The 25279-nt window shown below is 39.5% G+C and overlaps 1 protein-coding gene across 1 annotated transcript in view; it reads right to left on the bottom strand.

Moving 5' to 3' along the window:
* TMEFF1 (transmembrane protein with EGF like and two follistatin like domains 1) overlaps positions 1–25279 on the bottom strand; it is a 117879-nt gene that overhangs the window by 39871 nt on the left and 52729 nt on the right. Inside the window, exons 2-3 of the mRNA XM_071736923.1 lie at positions 9271–9380; positions 4845–4974 (exon numbers count right to left, since the gene is read on the bottom strand). Coding sequence (XP_071593024.1) covers positions 4845–4974; positions 9271–9380 — 240 coding nt within the window. The remainder of the gene's footprint in view (positions 1–4844; positions 4975–9270; positions 9381–25279) is intronic.

The raw sequence follows: 25279 nt of genomic DNA, 5'->3' as shown, positions 1-25279 counted from the left end.
AGTGGTGCCCAGTGCCGAGTGAGAGCTTTTAACTTTTGCTCTTTCCTCAGCACTGTAATTCTCAATCAGCTCCCGCCACAGCACAAACCCTTCCAGCCTCCCAACAGCAGTGCAGTGGCCAGTGCTTTGGAAGAGACACAAAATCAGCAGAAACCACTTCAAGCTACCAAAGCAAAGCAGGCTCCAACTTACCACTGATACACAAAAGCAGTTTGTCAAGGAAAACCACAGTGCTGGTGGTGGTGGCAGCTCCACCACCCAGTGCTCCCAGCAACAGCTCAGCCCTCCTCCTCCTCAGCCCCTGCTGATGCTGCCTTTGTATTCCCAGGCTCCAGAAGCAGGGATGCCTGCTAGAAATTACCCTTGATTTTGATTTGCCAGCAGGAGCTTTTGGGGAGGAATGCTGACAAGCCTAATTGCCAGCAGCTGCAAGGCCTCTGGCTGCCTGAGATAGGCTTTTAACCTCCACCATGCCAGAATGCAGGTAGAGAATGTCTATTTGCCTCCACATTTTCAAGGTAAAGGCATTTGCCACCACATCCCAGTGGTAGCCCTTTCCTGCTTAATTATGCTATGGAAAAACAACAAAAAACCCCAAACAAATAATAAACAAAAGAACAGAACAAAAAAAAAGGTACAGGATATTAAATCCTGGCATGCACTGATGAGATATGTCTGGGTAAGCCTATTTATTTGCATCTAAACCATTTCCTAATGACAGAAGGGTCACACACCCTCGTGGCAGGCTGGACAGGAACGCTCCCACACTGCACTGAATCTGGGAGTCAGGGTCTCAGTCAAAGCTCTGGGTGAATGTGTGTTTTACAACAGGTTTTCAGGTTTGTTACAGCTTCCTTGTGAGAGCACTAAGACTTATTTTCAGAGTTTCTTAATCTGGAAGTGAGTAGCCTAGAATTTCTTCCTTAACTCCCTCAAAAAGATTATACTGAGCTTATTTCTTTTCAGGACGACGGACACATCTGATTATGCTTCACTGTAAGAAGCCTCCCACAAAAAAAAAAAAAAAAAAAAAAAAAAAAAAAAAAAAAAAAAAAAAAAACCAAAACATTTCCTGTTTCTGTTTTCCTGAAACATGTCCATTCAAATTCAGGGAAAGAGTTTGATTACTTCAGACTGAAGAACACTAAGTTAAAGCCCACTCTTCATCCATCTTAAATATAACAGAGCTATAGTGTTTGTTTCTAGTTCTGCAAATATATTTTGTTTTTTAATTTTAGAAATCCCAATAGAAAAAGCACTGAACTGACACTTCCAAATATGTGCAGTACACTGGGACACTGTATCAAGTACTACATCATTGTGTGGTTACATTTTCATGTGCATATAAATGTGACAGCATTCAAAATCATGGCTGTGTGTGAAAGCTAACAGGAATACAAATTCTTGGAAATTAATTACAAAACTCAATTTCTAATTTATTAAATTAATTTATGGTATTTAAACTAAGAAACTATAGGAAATTTACCAAAAAAAAGGACACAGAAGAAATTAAGGGACTCAGTGACACTTCCTCAATGCTCTGAGCACCCTGACCACCCTTTCTTCCTGTTTTCTTAAACCTGTTTAGAAAGCCAGCTCAGGATAACCTCTGGTTGAGGATGGCATAACCTCAATGAATTTCAAAGTAATGTCACCCTTTTTCAACTTATTAAGGTTTCAGGTCAACAGCAAGACTGTTGACACTGTGAGCTTGGTGGGAGCCCTGGTTGTAGGTACTGCCACCTCCTCATGCCCCGCTGAGGGTCCTGTCTGGTTGTGGGATGAACTGCAAACTGGGAACTGATAAGGATGAGAAATAAATTTCTTTAAAATTAATTAAATAAAAAAAAGCAAGCAAGAGAAAAGGCCTGGGACATTGCTCTGATCTTGTTCAGAACATAATCCAGGAGGAGAAACTGTGGGAGATGGGAATTACTACCAGCAAAAATTTGGCTTTGCAGCCTCGCTCCTCTCCATCCAGTCATAGACAAGGTGATTGCTTCATTATTAATAAAAAAGGACAGGTTAAAACTGCATAGTTTATATAGATTTGACCTCCTCTTTCTCAAAGGCATACTAGGCTGGTAGGCAAAGAGAACACTAAAGCTACATTTAGCTCATTTTATTAGTTCCTCTCTATTTTGCAGCATGGAGCAACACGCACTGGCTGAAACCCACAGACCCTCATCATCTACAGCCTGTGCTGGGGTAATTAACCTCTGTAAACCTACCATTTTGATTTTCAAAAAAGAAGTCCCTTCACTGAATAATGTGCTTTGATAATGTTAAGCCCTGTCTATGCAGTCCTGATAACTTCATCCATTTACCTTTCACTAAAACACCGTTTTAAATGTCAAAACTCACATTTTGTTCATTACTGAAGCACCTATGAGTGACTTCTTTTTAGCATTGTTTATTTTAGGAACTGTAACTCTGACAGCACTTGGACAAAGGAAATTATGCTGTTCAATCACCCACGACTGTAAGAATTTAATCAAAATGTTACCTGCCAAGAAACAGGTCTGACGAAATCACTCAGGAGATTCTGTTCCAGTGCCATAGCTTTAGAATGTATCAATCCCCAGCAAATGGGAAGTATTTAATTCCTGTATGAGATTCAGAAGTCTGACATACTTTAAATACTGAATAATTCTTACAACACCATGGGGGAATTTTGCCCTTTTGTCTCGGGTGGTTCCTGCCAGGATGAAGCTTTCTTTGAAAAACCAGCCAAAACTCTGATAGGAAACCAGTGACTCTATACTTGGTTCCCAATGATGCCCCAGAACAAAGCATTTTCAGAGCAAATTCAGAAGGACTTGGTGAAAATGAATTGAGGTCTGTAAAGGATTTTTTAATCTGAGCAATTGTTTCTGAACATGTAACTGTAACAGATAAAGAAAATCAATTTATTGACCTCTCAATGACTAGGGCACAGGCAGGTTCCATAAAATGGCCTTTATCATCCAATATTTTTACATCAGCCAGAGCACATCTGACACTGAGGGTCACAGGTACGGTTCTAGTAGAGCCCTGCCAAAGAAGCAATTTAAATTGCACCAGTGTAAATGCAATATGCAGCCTCAGTCACATCCTCAGTTTCAGGAACTATTCTCAGTACTTTCAGGTCAATTGTGTCTCAGCATATGTCTTGATCTATTACAGTAAGTGCTCAAAATTATGCTGCATTTCCCGCTGTTTATGTGGGGCTTAAAGAAAAGGAGAGGGAGGTTAAAAAAAACCCAACACACTACCTGAGTAATGTGATAATTAGCTACCAGTGACCTGAGGCTGAGAAGAATCAATTCAGAATGTCAATTCAATTCAGAATGTCTTTTTCTTAGTATGGTACAATGCATATATATAAAAAAAAAACCCAACTTTTTGTTGCTCTCAAAACATTATCCTACTAGTTTATTTTAGTGAGCAAAATAAATTTTTGTGCTGTGAGTCTGTTTCTTATAATTATTTGGGCATGAAAAAATATTTTGTTATACATCCTCCAATGAAACCTTCATACTTCTTGGATGTTGTTGTATGAATATGAAAGTGCTCCAAAACCAAAATGTTTTGGGGTTTTTTTGGTTTTTGGGTTTTTTTTCTGCAGCATCTAGAGGTAATTAAGAGGTGGGAAACTGAGCAAGAAGGTAGATTCAGTCATCTGCCTTAGGTATGCTAGAATTATATGGCTGAGCTGGGCACAACATGCAAGTTTCTTTGAGTTCTAGGACCAATGTCATGGATCACTGTGGACCTTTGTAAACAAACCCAGATCTCAGTACAGGTCTGTGCTGCAGTCAATCGTATTATAGCAGCTTGTGTGAAAACAGAGACATGATGCATTTAAATGACTGGCAGCAGCAGCAGAGAACAGCCTAGGTACACTGCCAAAATATTTACCCTAATTTCCTGGTAGGAGGTTGCAGCTACCAGGGAGTTCCAGGCTGCTAGCCCTAAATTGTCATGGATATCTAGACCAGCCAACATAAAGCTAACTAGGAGTGTGCACCTGAACTGCAATCATGCTTTGGCTGCCATACAGATGTAACTTTAGGCTAAACACAGTAACTATTGCTCATCAAATGATGAGGGATGTCCCACAACATAATTTTTTGTGTTTGTTACTTATGTAACAAAGAATGCATTTGCTGGTGCTACTGAGTCACATAATTTTAAGAAAGCCAGCCATGAAACTGGTCCCACCTATTTAGAATCTGTCCAGGTTCAGAAAACCTCTGGTGGCTTAAGTTGCTGTGTCCAAGAGCATGTTGCAAGATTCAAGACAGTGAAAAACTGCCCCATGTATTTTAAGCATTTGGGAAATCTGTGTTTCACATATGGAAGGAAATGAAAAGCCAGTCCATTAGAAATGGGAGGTACAATTTTATGAGTTGTGCATAGCTTCAATGTAATGACCCAAAGTGAAATTTGTGAAAGATGTTGCCTTGGGTACAAGCAGAGTGTCAGTCAAGATGATCACTGTCACATTAAGTTTGTATATCCAAAAAATGAGTCTTGAAAAGAATGACTAATTTGGAGTGGGCTCCAAAGCAGTTTTAAGCCTTTTGATGAGTATCAAGGCTCCTCTATACATAGAACAGAAGCATTCACAAACTACTTTCTCAGATAAAATATTGCTACTTGTAATGTTTATTTATTTACCTGTTAGCATATCAGAGGATATATCTGATTTCTTTGTTATAAACATTGCTACCACTTGACTTAGGTTTTCAGCTTCATTCTATGAAAGGCATCAAAATTACAGTGTCTGTAATTAAGGGCAAAAGTACAGATCTAACCATATAACAGCACTCATTAGTGACACAAAATGATGTTTTACATACCGGAATAGCAGGGTCCTCTTGATACCACTTTTATCTCTTTCTGATGCTTGCAAGCAGCTCTCTTGAGGAAGCATTCATTTTGGTATGTGTCTCCATTTGATCCACAAACGGGAATATAGTTTGTGTGACACTGATAAAAAAATTATAAAGTAAGTGAGTCATACAAAATCATGTGATTAATCTCAATGGCATATTAATATACATCCAGATAGTTGTGTAAATATGAATTGGTAGCAGTAACTTATAACCCTCTTCACTAAAGGAGGATTTAAAATCTATTCATTTCTCCATATCACTGTGTGTATTCCCTTCGGATCACTGAAATAATAGCAACTCTGTATGGGCTGAACATAGGAATTCAGTAAGAAAGATTAAAAGAACAAAATAACTGTAGTGGGACTCAGCAATGGCTAGAGGGAATATGACAAGCATCTAGAAGTATTTGAAGGATAAACACATGGAGGAAGGAGAAAACTTCTTGAAGATAATACAAGAACATATAACTAGGCACACTGGGATGAAAGTGAGCAATGGAAATATAAGGCTAACAGTCTTTCGGAGAAGGTGGAAAACACTCACCAACCCCATTAAATTAATGAGCATCATAAGTATATTTTACTTGGTCAACAACTAAATTACTGCTTTTGTACTACTACTATACTTTAAGTATAGATGAAAATCTTTGAGTTTAAAGTCAGTAGCATTGACACTTTTAATAAAAAGAAAGGAAGAAAGGAAAAAATCTCATTTGGGATGGCTTAGGCAGGACCAGCCTTCATTTCATTATTTTATTACATTCTAAGCAAGAGGGATTATACACCCCTTTATGCATAGTATGTATTAAAATGCTTGGAAACACACTGAGCCAGCCAACCCACCCATCACCTGCACAGCTCCCTGCTGAACTGGAGATCCAAACTTCATTTCACTGTGTGGAGAAGGAGACATTGCCCTGCCCAGGGCTGAGATGGTAACTAATTTCAGACACCTTTTTTTTTAAAAACCTCAGGCAAAACAACCCCAAAACCAAAAAAGCAATGAAGAAAGACACCGACTGGCCATCAGATTTCTCAGCCATATAAAGTGTAGTTCAGCCAGTGAGAGTTCACACAGAAACAGCAGCATTAGTTAAGCTAAACTGCCCCAAAAGGACAGGAGTTTTTTCTCCAAATTCCAAATGACAGTTTCTGCCGTAACAGTTTCTTTGTGCTTTGACACACATACACCTCAAAATACTCTGTTTTTAAGCATCATTTTGAAAGGCTTATCCTTCCTTCCTTGTCATCCTGATGTGGATGAACAACTGAGAATGAGCTAAGCATGCACAGACAGAAATAAATCATGCTGCCAGCTCTGAAAATTATTTCTAACAGTTCTGTAATACTTTCCCATAGTGAGTAGCTCTCAAGACCACAACCACCAGTCCTGTCATATCTCACACTGACCAACCACTTCTAGGAGAAAATTAAACAGGTTGGAGGAACAATACTTTGCAATAGATAATTCTCTATTCAGTCTTAAAAACTGCAGTGTGTGATGTTTAAAACTTGCACATTTCTGTCATGGGGATAGAGAACAAGAGGCCAAGTAATTCCTTCTTTACAGTGTGGTAAAATTTCAGCGATATGGTTCAGTGCAGCCAAAAGTTCTCATGCAAATGTACGTTAGGAGTATACATCTTATCTTGTGAGGAAGTCCTGTAATAGCCCGAATGACCAAAAGGGTGAGCATCTATCCAAAGATAGGATCTACTCTGCACAGCATCCATTTTGACAATTCACTGATGCGTGTGATTGCAGAGTGCCCAGCATCAGAAGGGATGTAAGATCTACTCACTATCTATATTCCTTTTCCTTTTCTGTCTTGTTAAACCATTTGTTGTGAAGCCTGTCTTACTGAGACCAAAAAAGAGCCTTGTGCCAGGTCTCCCTCACCTCCCTTCACCTGCCAGCCCATAACCCAAATTACAGCAATAAGCTTCCCAAAAGTTTGGTGAATATGTGTTATTCCCCACCTTCACTGTAATAAAAAGAGAGCTACCCTGTTTCCTGACTAGGCTTGCAGAAATTCGGGATATCATTAAGGTCACTGCAAGCAAAGCCCAGCTGAATCCTTCAGCACCTCCCCTATGGTCTAATTTGTAAGTTTTATTCTGGGTAATCAAACTTGAGTATCTTGCTTTATATTAGGAAAGTTGGCAAGACAGAGAAAGTCTACCAGGAGAGGTTGTGGCCCACAGAGCTCTTGCTGACGTGCCCTATAGCTGTGTCAGTGACAACGCTGAAATTTGGCAGCCAGTCATCTCCAAAGGGGATCCTGGGAGGAAAAACTACAACTGGTTAATATTTAAAGAAGTCCAAAGAGGTAAGAAATACAGCCAGGCTGAGGATGGTGGCAGATAAGGAGGAGGAGAAAGGAGTGGTGATGCCTGGTAGGTAACAGAAATCGTGATGCATTTTCCCAGATCTGAGGGATGGTTTGTGTCAGCCTTGGCCTTAGTTCAGGGGCTGCTGCCAACAGCTGTGTCCCTCTGTTCCCCAACACACCTTCCTGTCTGGCAACCAGTAGCCTTACACCCAGCAGCAGTCCTCTGCCAGCAAGAAAATCCTCCTCTGAGCAGCACCCCGACCTCAGACCATTTTAATTAATCAGCTCTTCTCACTGGAGGACATTTTTTCTAAAAATTGCAGTTTTAAGAGACCTGGGTGGGTCCATTTATCCACATGCTCTGTCCCACCTGTGAGGAACAGGGAACACACTCCAGGGAGAACAGGCTGGTATCCTCACCTCTGCCTTTCAATGTGTGTTAAGCTGAACTACTGCACTGAGATTAGTCTAATTCCTTTTCAAAACCTTGCAATGTCTGTAGACAAAATTAGATAGCCCTGTACCCAGGAAAACTAACAGTTCTGACAGGGTCTTTGTCCCCTGGGTTATTTTGGCAGTGTTACTTGCAGACAAATAATTAAGGTTGAGAGCTACAGGAAGAACTAGATCTCCTATGTCTGAAAAATACCATACCTCTCCTCATTTCAAGATGTACAAGTGAAGTTAAAAATAACAGTAGTTTTAAAGATGGGGTTTCAAGAAGAACTGTCTTTTTTGTCCTCATGACCTGGATATTAGGAAGTCCTAAAATTCCCCGCTTACAGAAAATAAATTAAAACTTTGCTTAGCCTAGGGTTGAATTTCTTTTCCTCTTTTTAATCATTATTGGGTTTTCATTGTATTATTTTTCATTTTAAAAAGTTACAGACAGAGTGAAGGCTGATGAAGAAAGCTCTTCTCCTAAGTATTTTTGCTTTTTTTAAAAGGCAGTTGGGTCCCATTGTTCTTATGGGACATAAGGTGCAGGATGCCCTTGGCACAGGTACCCACCTAATGAGACCACATCAAAAACCAGCTCTGAAACACTGGAACCCAAACCCAGTGTAAGATCACATACACACTGTTGCTATGCTGGTTCCCCCTGATTTATTATTTATAAAAAACCACACAATTATTTTTAAAATATAGAAAGATAGTCCATTCTGGGGTCGATTGATAACACTACCACCTCTTCCAGTTTTACCAGGAGTCTCATAACATTTGATACATTTGTCCTGGCTTTAAATTGTAAAAACAATAGAACCTCGGTCTTCTTTTTTCTTTAAAAAGTGGGGAGCAGGAGGGCATGAAATATTGCCATGATACGTATAAAACCTGTAAATTAAGGGCTCAAAACCAAGGAAACAAATTGAACTTGCAATTTACCAATTTTAAAAATCAAATTTCCATACCTTTTTTTTTTCTTCCCTGAGTATGGCTGATTCCCTGTTTTTATTCATAAACTGTAATTATGTGATCTTAAAAATGCCTTGAGATCTTCCAGGGTTTAATGTACCACATTTGGCCACCAGAAGAGCAGGGAAGAATCCTCAAAACACTATTAGAGTAAGCAATCCATAACAAGTACTGCATTTAAATGATAAAACTTCATCTGGCGTGCGTGGCAACGCTTGGATCCTCTGCTCCTGGTCACTCCCCATCTGGTCACTTCCATCTCAGGACTCAAGATGGGATGAGGCAAGGTGGGGAGACACAGAGTGGGTGTCCCCCAGTTCTCTCTACCTCTGCTCATGCTGGCTGTGGGGACCATGGGTGCTCAGCATGTGGTGGTTCCCCTGTTCTTTTCCACATTGGTCTGTACTGCTCCCTGATTTACCAAAACTGTGCAGGGAGTTAACATGATGCTACACTCTCCACTTGCTCCCTGTGGACACCCTGCTGAAGCTCAGTCAGATCCCATCCTACTTAGTACCATTAAAAGAGGAGTCTTGTTAGACTGTTGATGACCAGAATTTTTAGAGCAGTTCATTTCACACGTACTTCAGTAGACCTAAAGGACTGGTCAGAAATAGCAAAGGAAAAGGTGAGCAGCCCTTACCTGGAACTGACACGCACATTTCAAGCCGTCGCCCTCATCCTTGCACACCCCTCCATGTTTACACGAGGATTCATCACACACCCGTACGTCAGATTCTCTTACATTTAGCTCTGTGAAAAAAATACAGAAAAGATGACAGAAATTAAAATGTAAGATGAGTAATTATGAGGACTGTCTTGTCCTCAAATCCATTGATTCCCCACCTGGTGTCTTACCCCCATACAGAAATTAAAGAAAAAAGCCAGAGCTGTCCCCAGGGCTGCCCTGCACCAGCTTCATCCTGCTCAGCAGAGGCAGCTTTCTCTGGATGGCACAGTGGCTGTGGTTAAATGCTGCTTCACCATGCAAATAGATTCAGAGCAGGCAGTGGTCAGTGTTAGCCTGAACGTGACCTCACCAGGCTGCATGGGAACAGTCCTGTTGCTACCAATTGCAATGAAAAGGTGAAAATGTTACCAAGGGCTCTGGAAAATATCCCCTGCTACTGTTTAGGTGGCACTGAAATCAAAGGATATAATTCAAAACAATCTGTGCTTTGGCTACAGTCAAAAACTCTGCAGCAACATGACCCACTAAAGAGATTAAATGACAGTGGTGTTATTTAAAATAATGTCTGTGACTTTTAATAAGCAAGCCCTATCCAGATAACTGGCTTAAAGAAAGCAATGAATACCAGCCATTCAGAAACAGGAAAAGGTAGGTCAAAAAGCAGAAGAAAATAAAGCTTGCTGCCACTTACAGTCATAAATAGGCAGTCACTCTCCTGCTCACAGCAGTGTCAGCACTTTGGAATGACAGTGACAGATACTCCTCCTGTGGGTCTATATAACACTCACACACATAGTTTTGATAGATAAATACATAATTATATAATAATTTGTGTAATCAGTTCTGCTATCTGTCATAACCTTCTGTATTTAATATAGCATAACTATATATTTTTTCACAGCACTTAAGTTACAGGATTATAGCTCAGCAGAAGGTCCAACCATAACGGCACATGTTTCATCAACTGTGAGAAAAATTTGAAAAAAACCTGATTTTTTTTCCGCCCCCTTTGTCCATCATTCCCAAAGGCATAAATGAAGAGGGCAATGCATTTAACACTGGGTAGTTAGGTATCCTGGTTGCCATCACAACCCTGTGTACGTGTTCTCTAATGTTATTCTTAATGTCACCATTTATCAAGCTTGACTGCTGCATTGTGGGGACTGAGTTAATGTGACAGAACATCGCAGCTTTTCAATTTAGTGTGTTCATAATTCGCTCCTGAAGGAAATGTGCCTTTTCCTCCTCCTCATGAAGATCTGTTCCAGGAAGGTGCACAAACTATCAAGATTAATTAAGGGGAAATGATTGCCATATCTGAAAGGAGGATCCATCTTCAGGTGATACCACATTTGCAAAAATGCAATTTATAAAAGGGCGTAACCAGACAGACAAAGTACAGCATGAGCAGCATTTAAAATCCTGGTTTCAACAGCTCAGGAAACTAAAGAGATGTGGGTCCTTCTGCACTCTCAGCTGAGCTCACTGGACTCAGTGCTTCACAGCATCCTACCCAACACCCCCCATGAGCAGAAGTCGTCCCCTAGCAGCTGCAGCTTGTGCTTGAAATGCCAAGGGTCTACATAATGTCCAACTACCCCAGCACAGACTTGTCCCCAACCTCTGTGTCCCCCAGGGTGAGGAAGGCACACAACTGCCCAAGAAGAAGCCTCCTCACCACGGGGAAAGGGACGTTCACTATTCTGCCTGGGAATGGAGGTCCCCAGCAAGCAGTTTAGCATCACGGCTGAACTAATGTTGTTCTTAACTTATCTATTGCTTTCACTGCAAAAGCCAGTGAAAGATTTCAGAGCAAAACTGTAACAGAAGACTTGAAGACAGGGTTAGGGAATCAGCTCTTGTGAGTCCCCCTCACTCCAAGAAACAAATTCTTCTTTTCCTTAAAAATACACAGTAGTAATTAAAGATGACAGAAAGCACACCAATTTAATGGTAACTTAATTTTAGGAGCAGACTGGTTTTCTTTCCACATAAATGATAAATACTTATTGCAAGCCTTTCTGCATGAGATGAACACTGAGCAGAGAAGGTGACTCAGAGACCAGGACCCAATGGGATTTTCCAACACTATACAAGAGAAGATATCCCAGCAACTGGCCCCTGAAAGTGACAGATGAACCTTATTCTCTGACAGGTCATCACCTAATGCCTGTGTCCCTTCAGTGGCAAGTGCCAGCAGCTGCAAAATCAAGCCTCCAACACATGCATAATTGCATCTGATGGCCTCACAAGGACAGGGGAGTGTGGTGGGCAGAATAACTCCCAGATCTACAGTGTTCGGTTCAAAAATAAATGGATGAGAATGGATATTGCCCCTGTACTCAGCGCTGGTGAGGCCACACCTCGAGTCCTGTGTCCAGTTCTGCGCCCCTCAGTTCAGGAAGGATATCAAGGTCCTGGAGCAGGTCCAAAGGAGGGCAACCAGGCTGGTGAAGGGACTCCAGCACAGATCCTATGAGGAGAGGCTGAGGGAGCTGGGGCTGTTCAGCCTGGAGAAGAGGAGGCTCATCACTCTCCACAACTCCCTGAAAGGAGGGGGTAGCCAGGGGGGGGTTGGTCTCTTTTCCCAGGCAACTCTCAGCAAGACAAGAGGGCACGGTCTCAAGTTGTGCCAGGGGAGGTTTAGGTTGGACATTAGAAAGAATTTCTTTACTGAGAGGGTGATCAGACATTGGAATGGGCTGCCCCAGGAAGTGGTGGATTCTCCGTCCCTGGAGATATTTAAAAAGAGACTCAGTGCCATGGTCTGGTAACTGCAGTGGTAGTGGATCAAGGGTTGGACTTGATGATCTCTGAGGTCCCTTCCAACCCAGCCAATTCTATGATTCTATGATCCTATGATATTAATAGAGTGATGCGATGAGGAGCAGTGGATGTCGGTATGTGTGAACTATGCTCTCTCTCCAGTGTATTCCCCTCAGAGAGAATGAAAATGGAGTTTCTGCAATTATTTCTAGAAGAACGGAATCTTTATCATCATATGTGAGAACAGACCTATGAAAGGAGTAACAACATGTAGCAAATGGTTTAGGCTAATTTATTACATGTTTCTTTAATGCCTCTCGCAACTCATCTCTACACTTTTAGCAGGTATAAATAAGAGAAAGCCTCAGTGTGATTTATTATGTACAGCAAGAAGATGGTAAGTAGTAATCCATCAACTCCCAGGAGAAAATATAATTAGTGCAATTAAACCAGGCTTCCAAATTTATGATAAATTCGATCTCCAAAGACTTGAAATGAAGTATTAAAAATTATTTGCTAGGATCTATGCAGTCAGCATGCTTCCTGGTGGTGTGAGGGCTGAGCAGCAGAGAGTAGGTTGCAGGAATTTGCCTGCAAAGATCCACATAACGTTTTTTTGTTTGGGTGGGTGGGTTTTTTCCCCCTCTTTTGAAATTAATTCAACTTGCAGTAATTTGCCACATCATTAAAAAAAGAAAACAGCCTCCTCCATTTTGATTACTTTCAGACAAACTGAGGTACAGCATGATACAAGTAGCTGGAGACTGGCTTTTTGCCTGTGACCACAAAAGGCACCACTCTGAGGTGTGAACCTCTGTTCTAAACTGAATTACATGTGTCAAAATCCTGAACCTGAAGATGAAATCAAATTTGTAGGTTTCAGTACATCGAGCACGTTGCTTCCATCTGGATACTTCAAGAATAACATGAAATTTAAGATAGGTGAATATAGTAACTTTGTAAGCAATTTGTTTTTTCAAAATCCATGTTTCTCCTGGGGTTGACAACTGTATATAGTAATGATGAATGGATATAAGGAAATAAAAAAACTACCTTTCCCACGTGGAAGAGAGGGTGTGGGTTTAGTAGCAGTACTGTCAGCTTTGGTTGTCTTGAATATTTCAGCTGTGCCTGGGAAAAACCCTCTCAGCTTGCCTGCCTGTTTTCTGTTTCCTATGGGTAAGACCCCAACCATGGGAGTTGCCAAAATCCCTTTCTCCCTTTTCCTCTTGACCTATGGTTTTGGTGAAAGAGGGGAAGCAACTTGCATCATTCTCAAGAGAGGGAAAAGGCGAAGAAGTGCAAGGCACCTCTCTACAAGAACCCCCAAAATTGTAACACTAGCAGATCCAGGTCAACACTGGCTTGGGAAAGGGCTAAGAGGAGAAATTACGTTGTGTGAAGGCATGTTAAAGCTCACAAACTATATGGAAGATTGTGGCATTATGACTGGATGAGCTCACAGTAGAAAAGAAGACAGTAAAAATCCCATTCCTGATATAAGTAATGCAAATGCTTACAGGCTGTGGATAGGTTTCATTTTGGGAGTCCCTGTGTGTGACCTAGTTCTTCAGACACTGGCAGAGTTCTGGCATATGTGTTTGGAGTGAGGTAGCCTAAGTTATTGTCTATTTCAGACACGGGGTACAAATCTCACAGATAAATGCAAGTTATATCAAGAACAGAACTTGTTTCTATTTATTTTATTGCAGCTCCCCACTGGTTCCTACTGCACTTATTACAACAGTTCCCATCCTCAACAAATTTTTCTTTGCAGCTCATGCACCATGTTTCCTATGCCCCCTTCAGAACATCAGAGCAACACTGAAGAAACGTCATGTTTCTCCTTTGGAAGCTGAAATCAGAAGTATAAGGGGAAAAAAAAATCTCTGAGTAAGGGGATCCCTTTGCAGAGCCACCAAAGAAGTGGGGTTCCCCCCGATTTGTGCCCGTGGGGTGAAGATGGTTTAATTTAAAACCAGCCAGCATGTACTGCTCAGATGTGAACCTGTACACAAACAGTTCTGGGGAAACGTTTTGGGTTTTGCATCAATTTCAGTGAGGGAGTGGCCACTGCTGCCTGCCCCTTGGTCAAGGAGGGTCCCTGGCCTTAGTGCTGCAGCCAAAGGAACCAGTACTGTTTCTTGCTTCCTGGGTCAGACCACAAAGTATTACTAAAATATGGTGCCACGTGGAATTACGACCTTCCAAACATGTATATATCACTGAGAAAACCTGAAAATACCATCTCTTATGGGATGTTATGGCATGGAGGCTGTTACTAATAAACAGTCTTGACATACAGGTTATCAATATCCTTTTGCAGTTCCCATCTGATTCAGAAATTGTGGATTATGAAAATAATGATAATTTGAATTGTAGAGTTTATGTCTCTTGATTCTCTCAGAATCTATTCTTAGAAATTGTCTGAGCTTATAGGGGAGGAATAAGAGAGCAGAAAAAAACCCTCAGACAAAGTTAGTAATTACTTGTCCAAATAAATAATACTTGATCATGTCAGACAAGTCAAAGTAAGACAGAATGAATCATACTAACTTGTTCATAGAAAAAAGTATATTATAAATAAATAAATAAATAAAAAGAAAAGAAGACTGAGAAACGATTAGGGGATAAAGCGAATGATGCTCAGAGACTGCACATCTCCTTTAAAGATGGCTGTTGTTGCTGATCTGAGGTGGCTTTTTAGCAAGAAGCAACCTTCTGAGAATTTAAGAAGGTGGTGAGCATGGATAATGAAATTATAAGAATGAGGAAAAGTGCTGTATAAAATCAGTCAGAAAACAAAAAGAAGAAAATTCAGGTACAAGACAATCAAACTAATGTAAGTTTTAAATAACTGAAACAGTTAAAATTAATATAAATTCTGTTTCTGTGATATGGTATCATTTTCTTTCACACTTGCATTAGAAGAAAACAATTCATTGCAACAGCCTTGAGGTTATATGGAGGAAAAAAAAAAAAAAAAGAAACAGAATTGTTAAAATTAATTTACCTTAAAAAAACAGACAACTGTAGTCTAAGGGAATTAAGATAGTCCCATACATTTTTTTTAATTGATCAATTAACAGATGCCTTGGGTGGCTGATGGCAAATCTGCTGTTTTCAAAACAATCTTAAGCAGTGTTACAGGACTAGTAAAACCTGAGGGCTTTTGTGTCTTGGTGCAATATTTAAGACTCAATTGTGCAGAAAAAAAAAAGCTGTACTTTGGCTCTTGAGAATGCTATCCGAGTGAGTAAAGCTTGAAATATTTCCCTAAACTACTTTTACAAGACTGCGTTAACATTTGATTGCTTAAGTGCTGTCCAATTTATCTAAGATGATTATACTTTTACATTTCTAGTCTCTTCTTAAAATAGAGAAAAACAAAATGCATAAGTGCTGCTAAAGCAATTAGTATTCTTGCACACAATAGGAAACCACAGCAAATTTTAACAGCTAGCACTCACACAGCAAGGTAACAAGACTGGCTTTGAACCTGAGAGTCTCCCACACTGCAATTATTCACATTACCAATGTGCCTCAGACTAACCCTATTCGGTGTGAAAAAAGTAAGGAAAGTGTCATAGTGATGAGTGTTTGGATGACAGTTCTGTCAAAATATTGGATTCAGCCCATGGTGCATTTCTCTATCTACCATGGAAAAAAAAAAAAAAAAAAAAAAAAAGTATTTGTAGAGAAAGTTGAGGCATTTCTTTGTTGCATTAAAAGCTTTGACAATATTTCAGAAATTCTGTATAATGTGTAGCTGAATACTTTAGCAAATGGTACAAATAGACTTGCTATGCACTTGGTTGGAGACAAAGAAAGAGACAGTGAGAATGTGAAATGGTTTTCTCTCTCCTAATCATTTTTGCATCAAGGTTAGGTTGTACAGCAGCCTGGCCTTCAGGGCACAGGTCTGCTGTGCTCTTCTGCTAGCAGCTACCCAGGACTTCAGAACTTGCTTACAAAGCAGAACCTGTCTTACTACAAAAAAAATTATGAAATGTGACTATGCAAGGCTGTTATAAAGAAGTCAGTATGTTGTTGTATATTTTTACATAAAATGCTAATGTCTACACAAATGGTAGAATTACTTCAAAATCTTGCTCTTACACCTTTCCAGGCCTTTTCAACAAGTGGGAATCTTATGAAATTTTTTGTTTACACAAATAATCTCTGCAATTCCTGACATGTGCAATTACAATCAGTGTGAAAATATTATCTGTCCTTGTTCACCTAGTGTCTACTAGCTCTCTCTGTCTGCAGAGTAGGTGGTCAAATACACAAAATATTTCCAAGTAACTTGCTAAGGATATGTTACATCTCTTCTCATCCTTGGTTTGCAAATTGGAGAGCTTCACTTGCTTTCTAGAAGGTGAAAACTTGAGTTAAAAACAAGCAGTCAAGCATACTACTCCCCAGAAAGCCATAGTTTTTGGCTACTGAATCTTCATTCTGAAAATAAATCTTGCTATGTCAGTTATAAACCAAAGTGAACTCCTTAGTCCTGTTCATAAATAAACCTGACGGTTATTTCCTTAAGCCTGTAAAGGAAAAACAACCTGTTAAAACACTCTGAAACAACAAAGATCTCATTTGTACTCCTGATGAACCTGAAGGCCAAAGCAAAGAAAACTGGTGATGATAAAACAAATAAATTAGTAAAAACCAACACCAAAGCAACTAATTAGCTGCTGTAAACATTAGAGGGAATTTCTTCTTTGATCTGTAGGTGACTCTCAAGTCGACTCTAAATTGCAAAATGACACTGGCAAAATTCTGATCCCAGTCCTGACTGGGACCAAGCCTAGGGACCAGCTTGCCACATTAAGAGCTAGAAGAGAGGCATCCTGCCTTATTGAGCCTCCAGAGTTACAGTATTTACAGGTGGGTGATGGATAACTACGGGATGTACCTTGCCAGAGAGCTAGAAGCCCAGGTCCTGCTGTTGTCTGCTCCTCACTTCAATGTCTTCTGCAGCAGAAGATAAATGATGCAAACAGAGCTTTGATGCAAAGATGTAGACTTTCAATCAACATTCTAGTCATCTCCCCTCACCAATCACTGCCTTCAGAGTGCATGTGCCTTCAGTATTAGAGAGCTGTTTAAGGAACAGCTGAGTCTTGATCTGTCAGAGTTCCACAGGCAACTAACTGTTTGCAGCTGGGGAACAGCCTCCCAGGTTGGCCATTAATACACTTAGTTATGTGCTGTACTTCTGGAAGCCATTGCCTTGGGACTTATTTTGAAAGCTTTACAATAAGTTTAAAAAATTAAAAAATAAAAAATCCCTCAAGGGTAATGGAAAATATTACAGGAAACTGCTAAGTGTTCATGGACCTTTGGGGATAAGCCAACAAAATAATGACATATTACATAGCACAACTCAGGTTATTATACACACTCTGGGTATTACAGAGATTATAAATGATTGCCAAATACTGAAATATTTCATGGAAAAAACTAGAAATAATTTTAAAATTTGAAATAAGTATATGTATATATATATACACACACACTCATACATGCTAAATCCAATATTTTCAGTAATAATATTTTCAGTGTTCCGAATTGGCTCTGATGCTACTCTCATCCCATTCCCTCTTCCTATTATCCCAACATTTTTTCTTTAGGTTGAAAAAATAAGAAGAAAACTATCTGGGTGGCAGAGTGCTTTTGTTTCTCAGATACAAAACTAAGAAAAACAGGTAGGTTTTGGTGATTTTTCTATAAAAATACAATTTGCTACACAACAGTTTTTGATGAGAAACAACTCTGCTTGCAGTGATGGTTTTCCATTTAGCATACATAATCTGAGGCTCCAATCCCATAAATGCCTGGGCAGAGACTTAACCAGGAGCATCTTGTGATCTGAATAAACTAAATGGAACTGATCATCTATAAGATTAAGAATGCCTCTATAAATGCTTGTAGGATCAAGGACACAAGCAATTTTTTAAGGACCTGATTTTCACACAAATAATAATTAACTTGACCAGCCCTTCTATCTGTTGGAGACAAATGTATTTTGGTATTTCAAGACACAGTTTATTCCTCATATTTGAAACCTCCCTCAAGAGTCAAAGAAAATATCTGACAAAAAAAAGTTGTCAAATTGCCTATTAATCCACTCTTAATGATTCAGGGAAAAATGCTGCTGTCTGCAAGATGATTTGATAGCAGAAATTAAAATGTGACCTCTAAGTAGCTTAAATTGTAAACATTACTCATCACTTACAGTCATTTTAATTAAAAGCTATGTGAAATGTCATAATACCTAGAGGTCACAGTGAAGATCAAATCCCACTTCTGAAAGACAGTGACTTAGAGCATAAGTAGGAAGTCACACAAAGTGTGATTAAAAAATTAGATATTATCATGCCCATTTTCAGTGGATGAGGAAGAAGAGTATAAAGAGACAAAAAGATTACTCCAAGGATGCAACATAAGCCCAAGGCAGGATGAACCACGCCAGAATCTGTCCCTGTCCAATTCTTGTGCTATAAGGTCTCATCACTTTCCCTCTAAAAAGGAGTATCTTCAATACCACACCAGGAAAATCATTATGCTCACCAGAAATGGAGCAGACACAAAAGATTTAGGGAGTATGTGTCAGTCTGGAAAATGACAGAAAAATTAATGCTAACGTGCTAAATCTACTCACGATAACCAAAGAGCTAAGTGGATGTATTACTGGAGCTTGTAGGAGTTGACTGCTGTATTCATATAGCTGATAATCACTGCTCAGAATGCAAACTGTGCTGCTGTGGTAGAGCTTAATGCTGACAGAGTCATGAGAACTACAAATGTGTCCCATAGCCCTGCTGGGAAAAACACTTGTTTATTCAGAAACACAACATTGAATGGGGTTGAGTCATGGGAAGACCCAGGAGCCTTAATATGCTTTTGGGGTGTGTTTTGCCCTAAGGAGGGTGAGGCAGAGGGGGAAATGAGAAAAAAAGAGGAGGATAAGTTGAGCACTGATACCAGTTTTCAAAAAGGTCACTGTCTTTGCATGGGTGTGAGGGAAGAAGTCTCTGCCCTGCCATTTCTTCCACTGTCAAGAAGCCCTTGCCTGCGTGATTTCCTCTGACAGTTTTCCTGCCTGTGCACCCACCACTGGTTTTATAATGGAGATGTCTCATCTTCCCCTCTCTCTCCCCTTTCCAGTCACCTGAGTTTTCCAGGCACTGATTCACATAAACTGTCAGAGAAACCACTCATTCAAGCCTCACCTATGAGTGCAGCTCAAGGTTGGATGAACATGGAGAGAAACCAGATGGACCTAGAGTATCCAACTGACATTTTCCAAAAAAAAACATCAGCAAGTTTCCTATTGCCTGAAGGTGACAAGGCTAATGAAGGACTTGAAAGCCTTGCAAGATCTGGGAACTGTAAACCTGTCATAAATCTTATTTGTAAGTCTAGAAAAGTGGAAGAGCCAGCCAAACTTACACACAAATTTCTGAAAGCTAATTTCATGTATCCATAACCTCCACCTGGTTGCAAACTTGATTCAGATTGTAGTCATAGGATAGAAAGATCTTCCTCCCAGAACTGAATTTCGTATCAAATTCAAGTTATGAGTGCCTGCTATCCTTCTTCTGTCTGGAAGAGTCCGACTTGCCTTCAATAGAGAAAATCAGGAAAGTGTTTCCTGTGCCACAAGCACCCATTCAGTGTTACTCAAAAACTATTTTGGCAGCTCTGCAGAGGTGGGCCAGCATCTCCAGCTGAAGGCCTAAGCATATTTGTGGGTTGGACACTTGGAAAGGTATTTAAAATTTCAACCGCCTGCCATTTTCAATGTTAATAGACACTGACAGTGCTGAGACAAAAAACCTTACAGAAAACAGTCTTGTTACAATGGTAATGATTATGAATGTGCTTCATAATCTCAGTCAAGTTCTTTGTGTAAAATCTCCACTGACACTGCTGATCTATTCTTTGTACACAGGATTACTGAAGGGTCTGTGAAAACAAATAACGAAACATCTTCCCTGCAACTCCCTAATGCTGTTCACAAGAGTTTCATATCAACACAACCCTGCTTGTAACCAGGTGAGGGAAATCAGCAGGGCCTCGTGGTCCTCTCTTACATAGGATATTCTACTCCCAGCAGCTGTAAATTCAACACTTCACTAGGCATTAAATTCACTCTCAAGAAACATTTTCTAAGAGAGGTGACAGAGTTATTGCACTGTTGCAGCTGTGGAGACAGATGGCACTGTGCCAAAACTCCAAGAAAATTTTAAATTAGAAATCTGACCATCTGCTATAGGTCAGAAAAAAGGTTTTCATACCCAGGCTCCTCCCTTAATTTTTTCATTTTCCTGGTACTGGAATGCATGATATGGTCGGCAACAGACGCCATATGCTTTCTAACTATTTTTTATTTGCAAGTGGTAAGCACTGGAAAGTCTTAAATATGGAAGAAGAATTCAGTTGTAAATTGCATTATGCCCTGCTATCAACTCAGCCTATGACAAATCAAGGTAGTATTTTGCAAAAAGTATTCCTGTTTGGGATACTCCCTGTAACAAAACCTGCATAGGTTTACTTGTTCCTTGAAACAGGCAAAGTTCAATATGAAAAACATAACAATTTTATCACCTTCATCCTAATTAGCTTTTCATCCAACAGTTATGGTTGGTGTATCTTTGAACATTAAGACAAACTGTTTAACAGTATATTTAAAATGTATAAAAAAAGAAACTGAAAGACTTCTCCAAGTAGGAATCATATTTTTGGTGTTTACCCCTGATGTAATAATGTTATTAAATTCTCAATAAATACATAGTTGGACACTTTTTAATAATGCTTATATGAATATTGACTTTTTTGCTTTTATATAACTCCACATGATAGCCTACAAGAATGATAGAAAATATAAAAGTTTATCAATTTATTGATTATACAGTCATACACAGGACACTATGCATTGCAACACAGATGAACATCACAGGTCCCACCACTAAAATGTACACCCCAGTAGCACATTTAGTCAACAGAGGAGAGGACTAAATACAAGAAAGATTCTATTTAAGGTTCTATTACTAGTAACTAGCTTTAATTGTCTACATCATATTAACTCCCCATGCATTATTCAAATGATCACTTTGTTTCTATTTTTGCTTTACTGAGGAGGGGAAGCATAAAGCTTCTGAATGCATCTAGATCCATGTATTGACTCAGTAGCTACTTCAAAGGTCAGTTGCACTTGTCAATATGAAAAACTTTTCTAAAAAAAAACCCCAAAACTTTCATGTATTCTTACAGTAGATGAAAGACTGCAGAAGATTCCAAGACACAGGCTTTCTTCAGGAAATTCACTCTGCCTATGGGCCACCGGTTTTTTTCCAAGTCTCTGCTTCCACCTGCACTATGAAAAATGCTTGGGACTTCTGGATCCATTAAATTCACATCTATAAAGTCCACTGGCTCACAGGACCCCATGAACAGGTTGAAAGAGCTCCCAGATGTGTTTAAATTAAACATTTAATTTTTTAATTACATTAAATTAAAACACTATAGAGGTGTTTAAATCCTAAGCAATAAGTCAGCACCTCATCTTAAGCCCTTCTGCACAAAACAAAGGCCATGTCAACTCTGCAGAAAATGTCTTTTTCCAGAATGATCTTTGCAATCTGAAGGCTTAAGTGACATACCTTCAGAGTACTAAACAAATCACAAAACATGTTATAAACCTGTTATAGACCAGGTGGTTTAGGGACAGACAAGTCACATTTTCACAGCAGTGACCTTTTAGGATTACTGCAGAGAAATGCCAGAGAAACTTGGCCAAGCCTTATTTTTAGTCCACGGCTTTCATAAACAGATCACGCCTGATCCTGATGGGTAATTATTCAGTCTCTTTATCAGCCTTCTACTCCTGCTGAATTTTTGTCACCAAGTGCAGGTTTCCCACAAAAACTGGCTGGGGCTTGTCTCTCAGTGGTTTGGTGACTGTGGAAAAACATCCTGTCTATGTGAGGCTGCCTGAAGCACTAAGATATCAAACATGTAAGTCTGCTACTGTGCCACCACTGGGACTCAAAAATACTTATACATATTCTGTTATAACTAAGATGTCTGCAGGACTTTAAAACAAGATGAACGCAAACTTCAAAAGCAAATTAAATAAAAATTCTATTCGATCAAAATGAAAAAAAAAAAAATAGATAATGAAGGCCAGTGCAATGAGTCAGAAGAAGAATGGCAGGTATTAACAATAAAAAAGAGGAAAAGCTCTTGGGAGAAGTTCAGTAGCTACACTTTGCTGCTCCACATAATAAGAGTTTTCAGAATTGCTTACTGGCCATGTAATCTTTTAAAAATTGATTTCAAAACATAAATTTAACATCTTTATTTTAAATTTTGACTTTAGACTTTCATTATAGGGCTCGCAGCTGGGTGCTTTTAGTAGGTTTAAGGGGGAAGAGTGGGCTAGAAGCACTCACTGTTTAGAACAGCATGAGTCTTTTGTAATGTCTTTTGCTGGTGCATTGCAATTTTACACTTTTTTGTCCATTTAGAACTTCATGCCTTTCCTCCGAGCTCATGCAGATTTTTCAAACAGCCATTATCCAACACATTAACATGAAAAACCAAAAGCTTTGTGTCAAATGCCATCATATGACACTTATTGATAGGCTGATGTAAAACCCAATTGCAGATTTCCAAGGTTATCTCCCTGTATATGTCTGAGCTATGGTTTTGTGCCAAGAGCAATAAGCAGCTCCTATGCTGAGCATAGAAACCAAAGCTGCCCTGGGATCATTCCTTCACCACAGAATATTAACCCCAGTCATCCTGCACTGTTCAGCTGGACAGCATCCTTCGTTGGATGCAAAGGAACTTTAAAATAGTGCAGCTGGAAGAATTACCTTCAGAGTTCACTCATCTTCCTCTCCCTCTCTGTTTCCAACTCTATTGTAGGGCTACGTGTAGTTTCTCTGTCTGTACAGAAAAAACACACCTCTGACAAAGTCACGTTTTTAGTGATAACCATGGCCATGCATAATTAAGATGACTGAAAATATCCATAATCCAATGCTAATATTCAAGTGTAAGATACAAACAAAAGGGGCTAAAAAGTTCACCTTTGAGAAGCATGGTGTTGAACTCAACAGACACTTAAAGCATACCACAGTGGGTAGCCATGAGCAATCCCAATTTAATTCTTTCTTTGCCCACCTCATATTTCTTTTCTTAGAATTGCTATCTCCTTTTCTAATTCGTATGGTAACAGTGTCAGCCATCTACCTGGACCTTATATTTAAGTTAGAACTCAGGGCCAGCCAACCCTTTAATAAAGAAACTGTATCCCAATGTGCAAAAAGCACAACCCACATTCAGATTGTGTAAAAAGCAACTATAACAATTTTAAAATAAATAAATAAAAAAATGTTTAAAAATGGATTACAGGTTGTTGTAGGCTATCCTTGCCACAGCTGCCATAAAGTTTCAAACAAACTAGGGGACCAATTCTCATTGTAAACAAGGCTGGAGAATCAAGACAACAGCAAATCTACAGCCAGAAAGCATTCATATGAAAATGCAATTATGTAATGTGACTCAACCTCATCTCACTTTAAGCTTATAAGCAATCATGGGTCAGTAGACCTGTCCTTGGAAACACTGATGGATTGCAAATAGAGCATCTTACATTTTCTACATAAGCGGATAAAAATTAAAATTTGTAGGCCCCATAGAAATGAAAACAACTTTTCTTGCTTAGGTCCAACACAAGTTGCTTTATCTGAGCAGCAAGATGGTGACATTCTCTTATTCTGCCTCTTGAGAGCCCTTTTCCCCCCCTATTATATGTATATTATATATATTTTTTAAATAAGTCACAAGAAATAAATGTAACATTTCCCTTGCTCTTTCTACTATCTTCATTTGAGATCTAACTCTTGAATGGTGTCTGAAAGCAGACAGTCACACAATATAACATAAAATGCAGATATGATAACATTGCTTCAGTCATCATGGGGGTATCTTCCATCTTTCAGAATATGTTGTACTTCTTACAACCCTTCCTCATCATTATGGCATTTAAGCTTCCTGTGTCTGCATTTCAAATTTCTCTTCAAAGTCTTTAAAGGTCTTTTGCTCTGATTTTCTAGAGGCATTTGAAGATGGTTCTTTGAATGGCACTTGCTTGGTATTACAACACTTTATTGCATTATTTACAGAATCACAGAACTGCCATGGTTGGAAAAGACCTCTGAGATCACCATGCCCAGTCATCATTTTGAAATACATATTTAAACTACCTTATTAATATATTATGTTAGCCTCTTTTTGCAATAGCTTTGTACTCCACAGCTATCTATACTTCCTATGATAAAAATGAAAGGCTGCGTTTTCTGATATGCAAGATTTACACTAAATATAAACTTTCCACTTCTGCATTTTAGCGAGTGCCCCAGACACGTCTCAGCTGCCTCAGAAGGAAATGTGAGCACAGGACACAAAAGAGTCTCTGAGTACTCTCTAACCAGCCCCTCAGTATTGATAACCAGGGGTTCACAGCTCCAGAAGCTGCCATGAGTGCTTCTTTCTTGCAGTCTGCTTTAAATCTCAGATGATTTAGCCCTCTAAAAATATCCTGGGACTTCCACAACTCATGGAAACCAAGATTGGTTTCATACCCATGTGCTATATTTCAAGTCATTTTGGAGTCAAAATCCTTTGAGAGAGGGCCCCTCATGTAGGTAGTACACGACCCAGAGCATTGGATATGGCAGAAGCAATGAGGAAACCACAAACCAGAGCATTAAGATAATTTTAAAAACATTACTGAATATAACTACAAGTGAAGTAGCACAGTCATGTGGAAAGCACTGTCCACAAATATAATCGATGATAGTCCATGCTCAAAGAAAACAGAACAAAAGGCAGAAATGCAACAAGAACTGAACAGCTTCTTTGCCTCAGTGTTTTCTGTGAAGATGGGGAGAGGTTCAGGATCCTTTCATGCACAGAAGTTTGGCACTGTATGACTGGCAGACTTTAAGCTTCCTAATTTGTGAAGGGTTCCTGTAGTGTGTTGCCAGGCAAATTAGCAGAGAAACAGTCAGAAGGAGAGAACTGTAGCAGAACCCCACCCCCCCAAAACATACAGTATGCTGTGGAAGAGCCAGTGTGACTTTGCAAAAGGGACCTCTGTCTCAGAAACATG

The sequence above is a fragment of the Heliangelus exortis genome, chromosome 2 (genome assembly GCF_036169615.1).
Source record: "Heliangelus exortis chromosome 2, bHelExo1.hap1, whole genome shotgun sequence".
In the NCBI taxonomy this organism is placed as follows: Eukaryota; Metazoa; Chordata; class Aves; order Apodiformes; family Trochilidae; genus Heliangelus; species Heliangelus exortis.
Note: the sequence above shows the minus strand (reverse complement) of the source record. Positions and strands in the feature narration are given on the sequence as shown.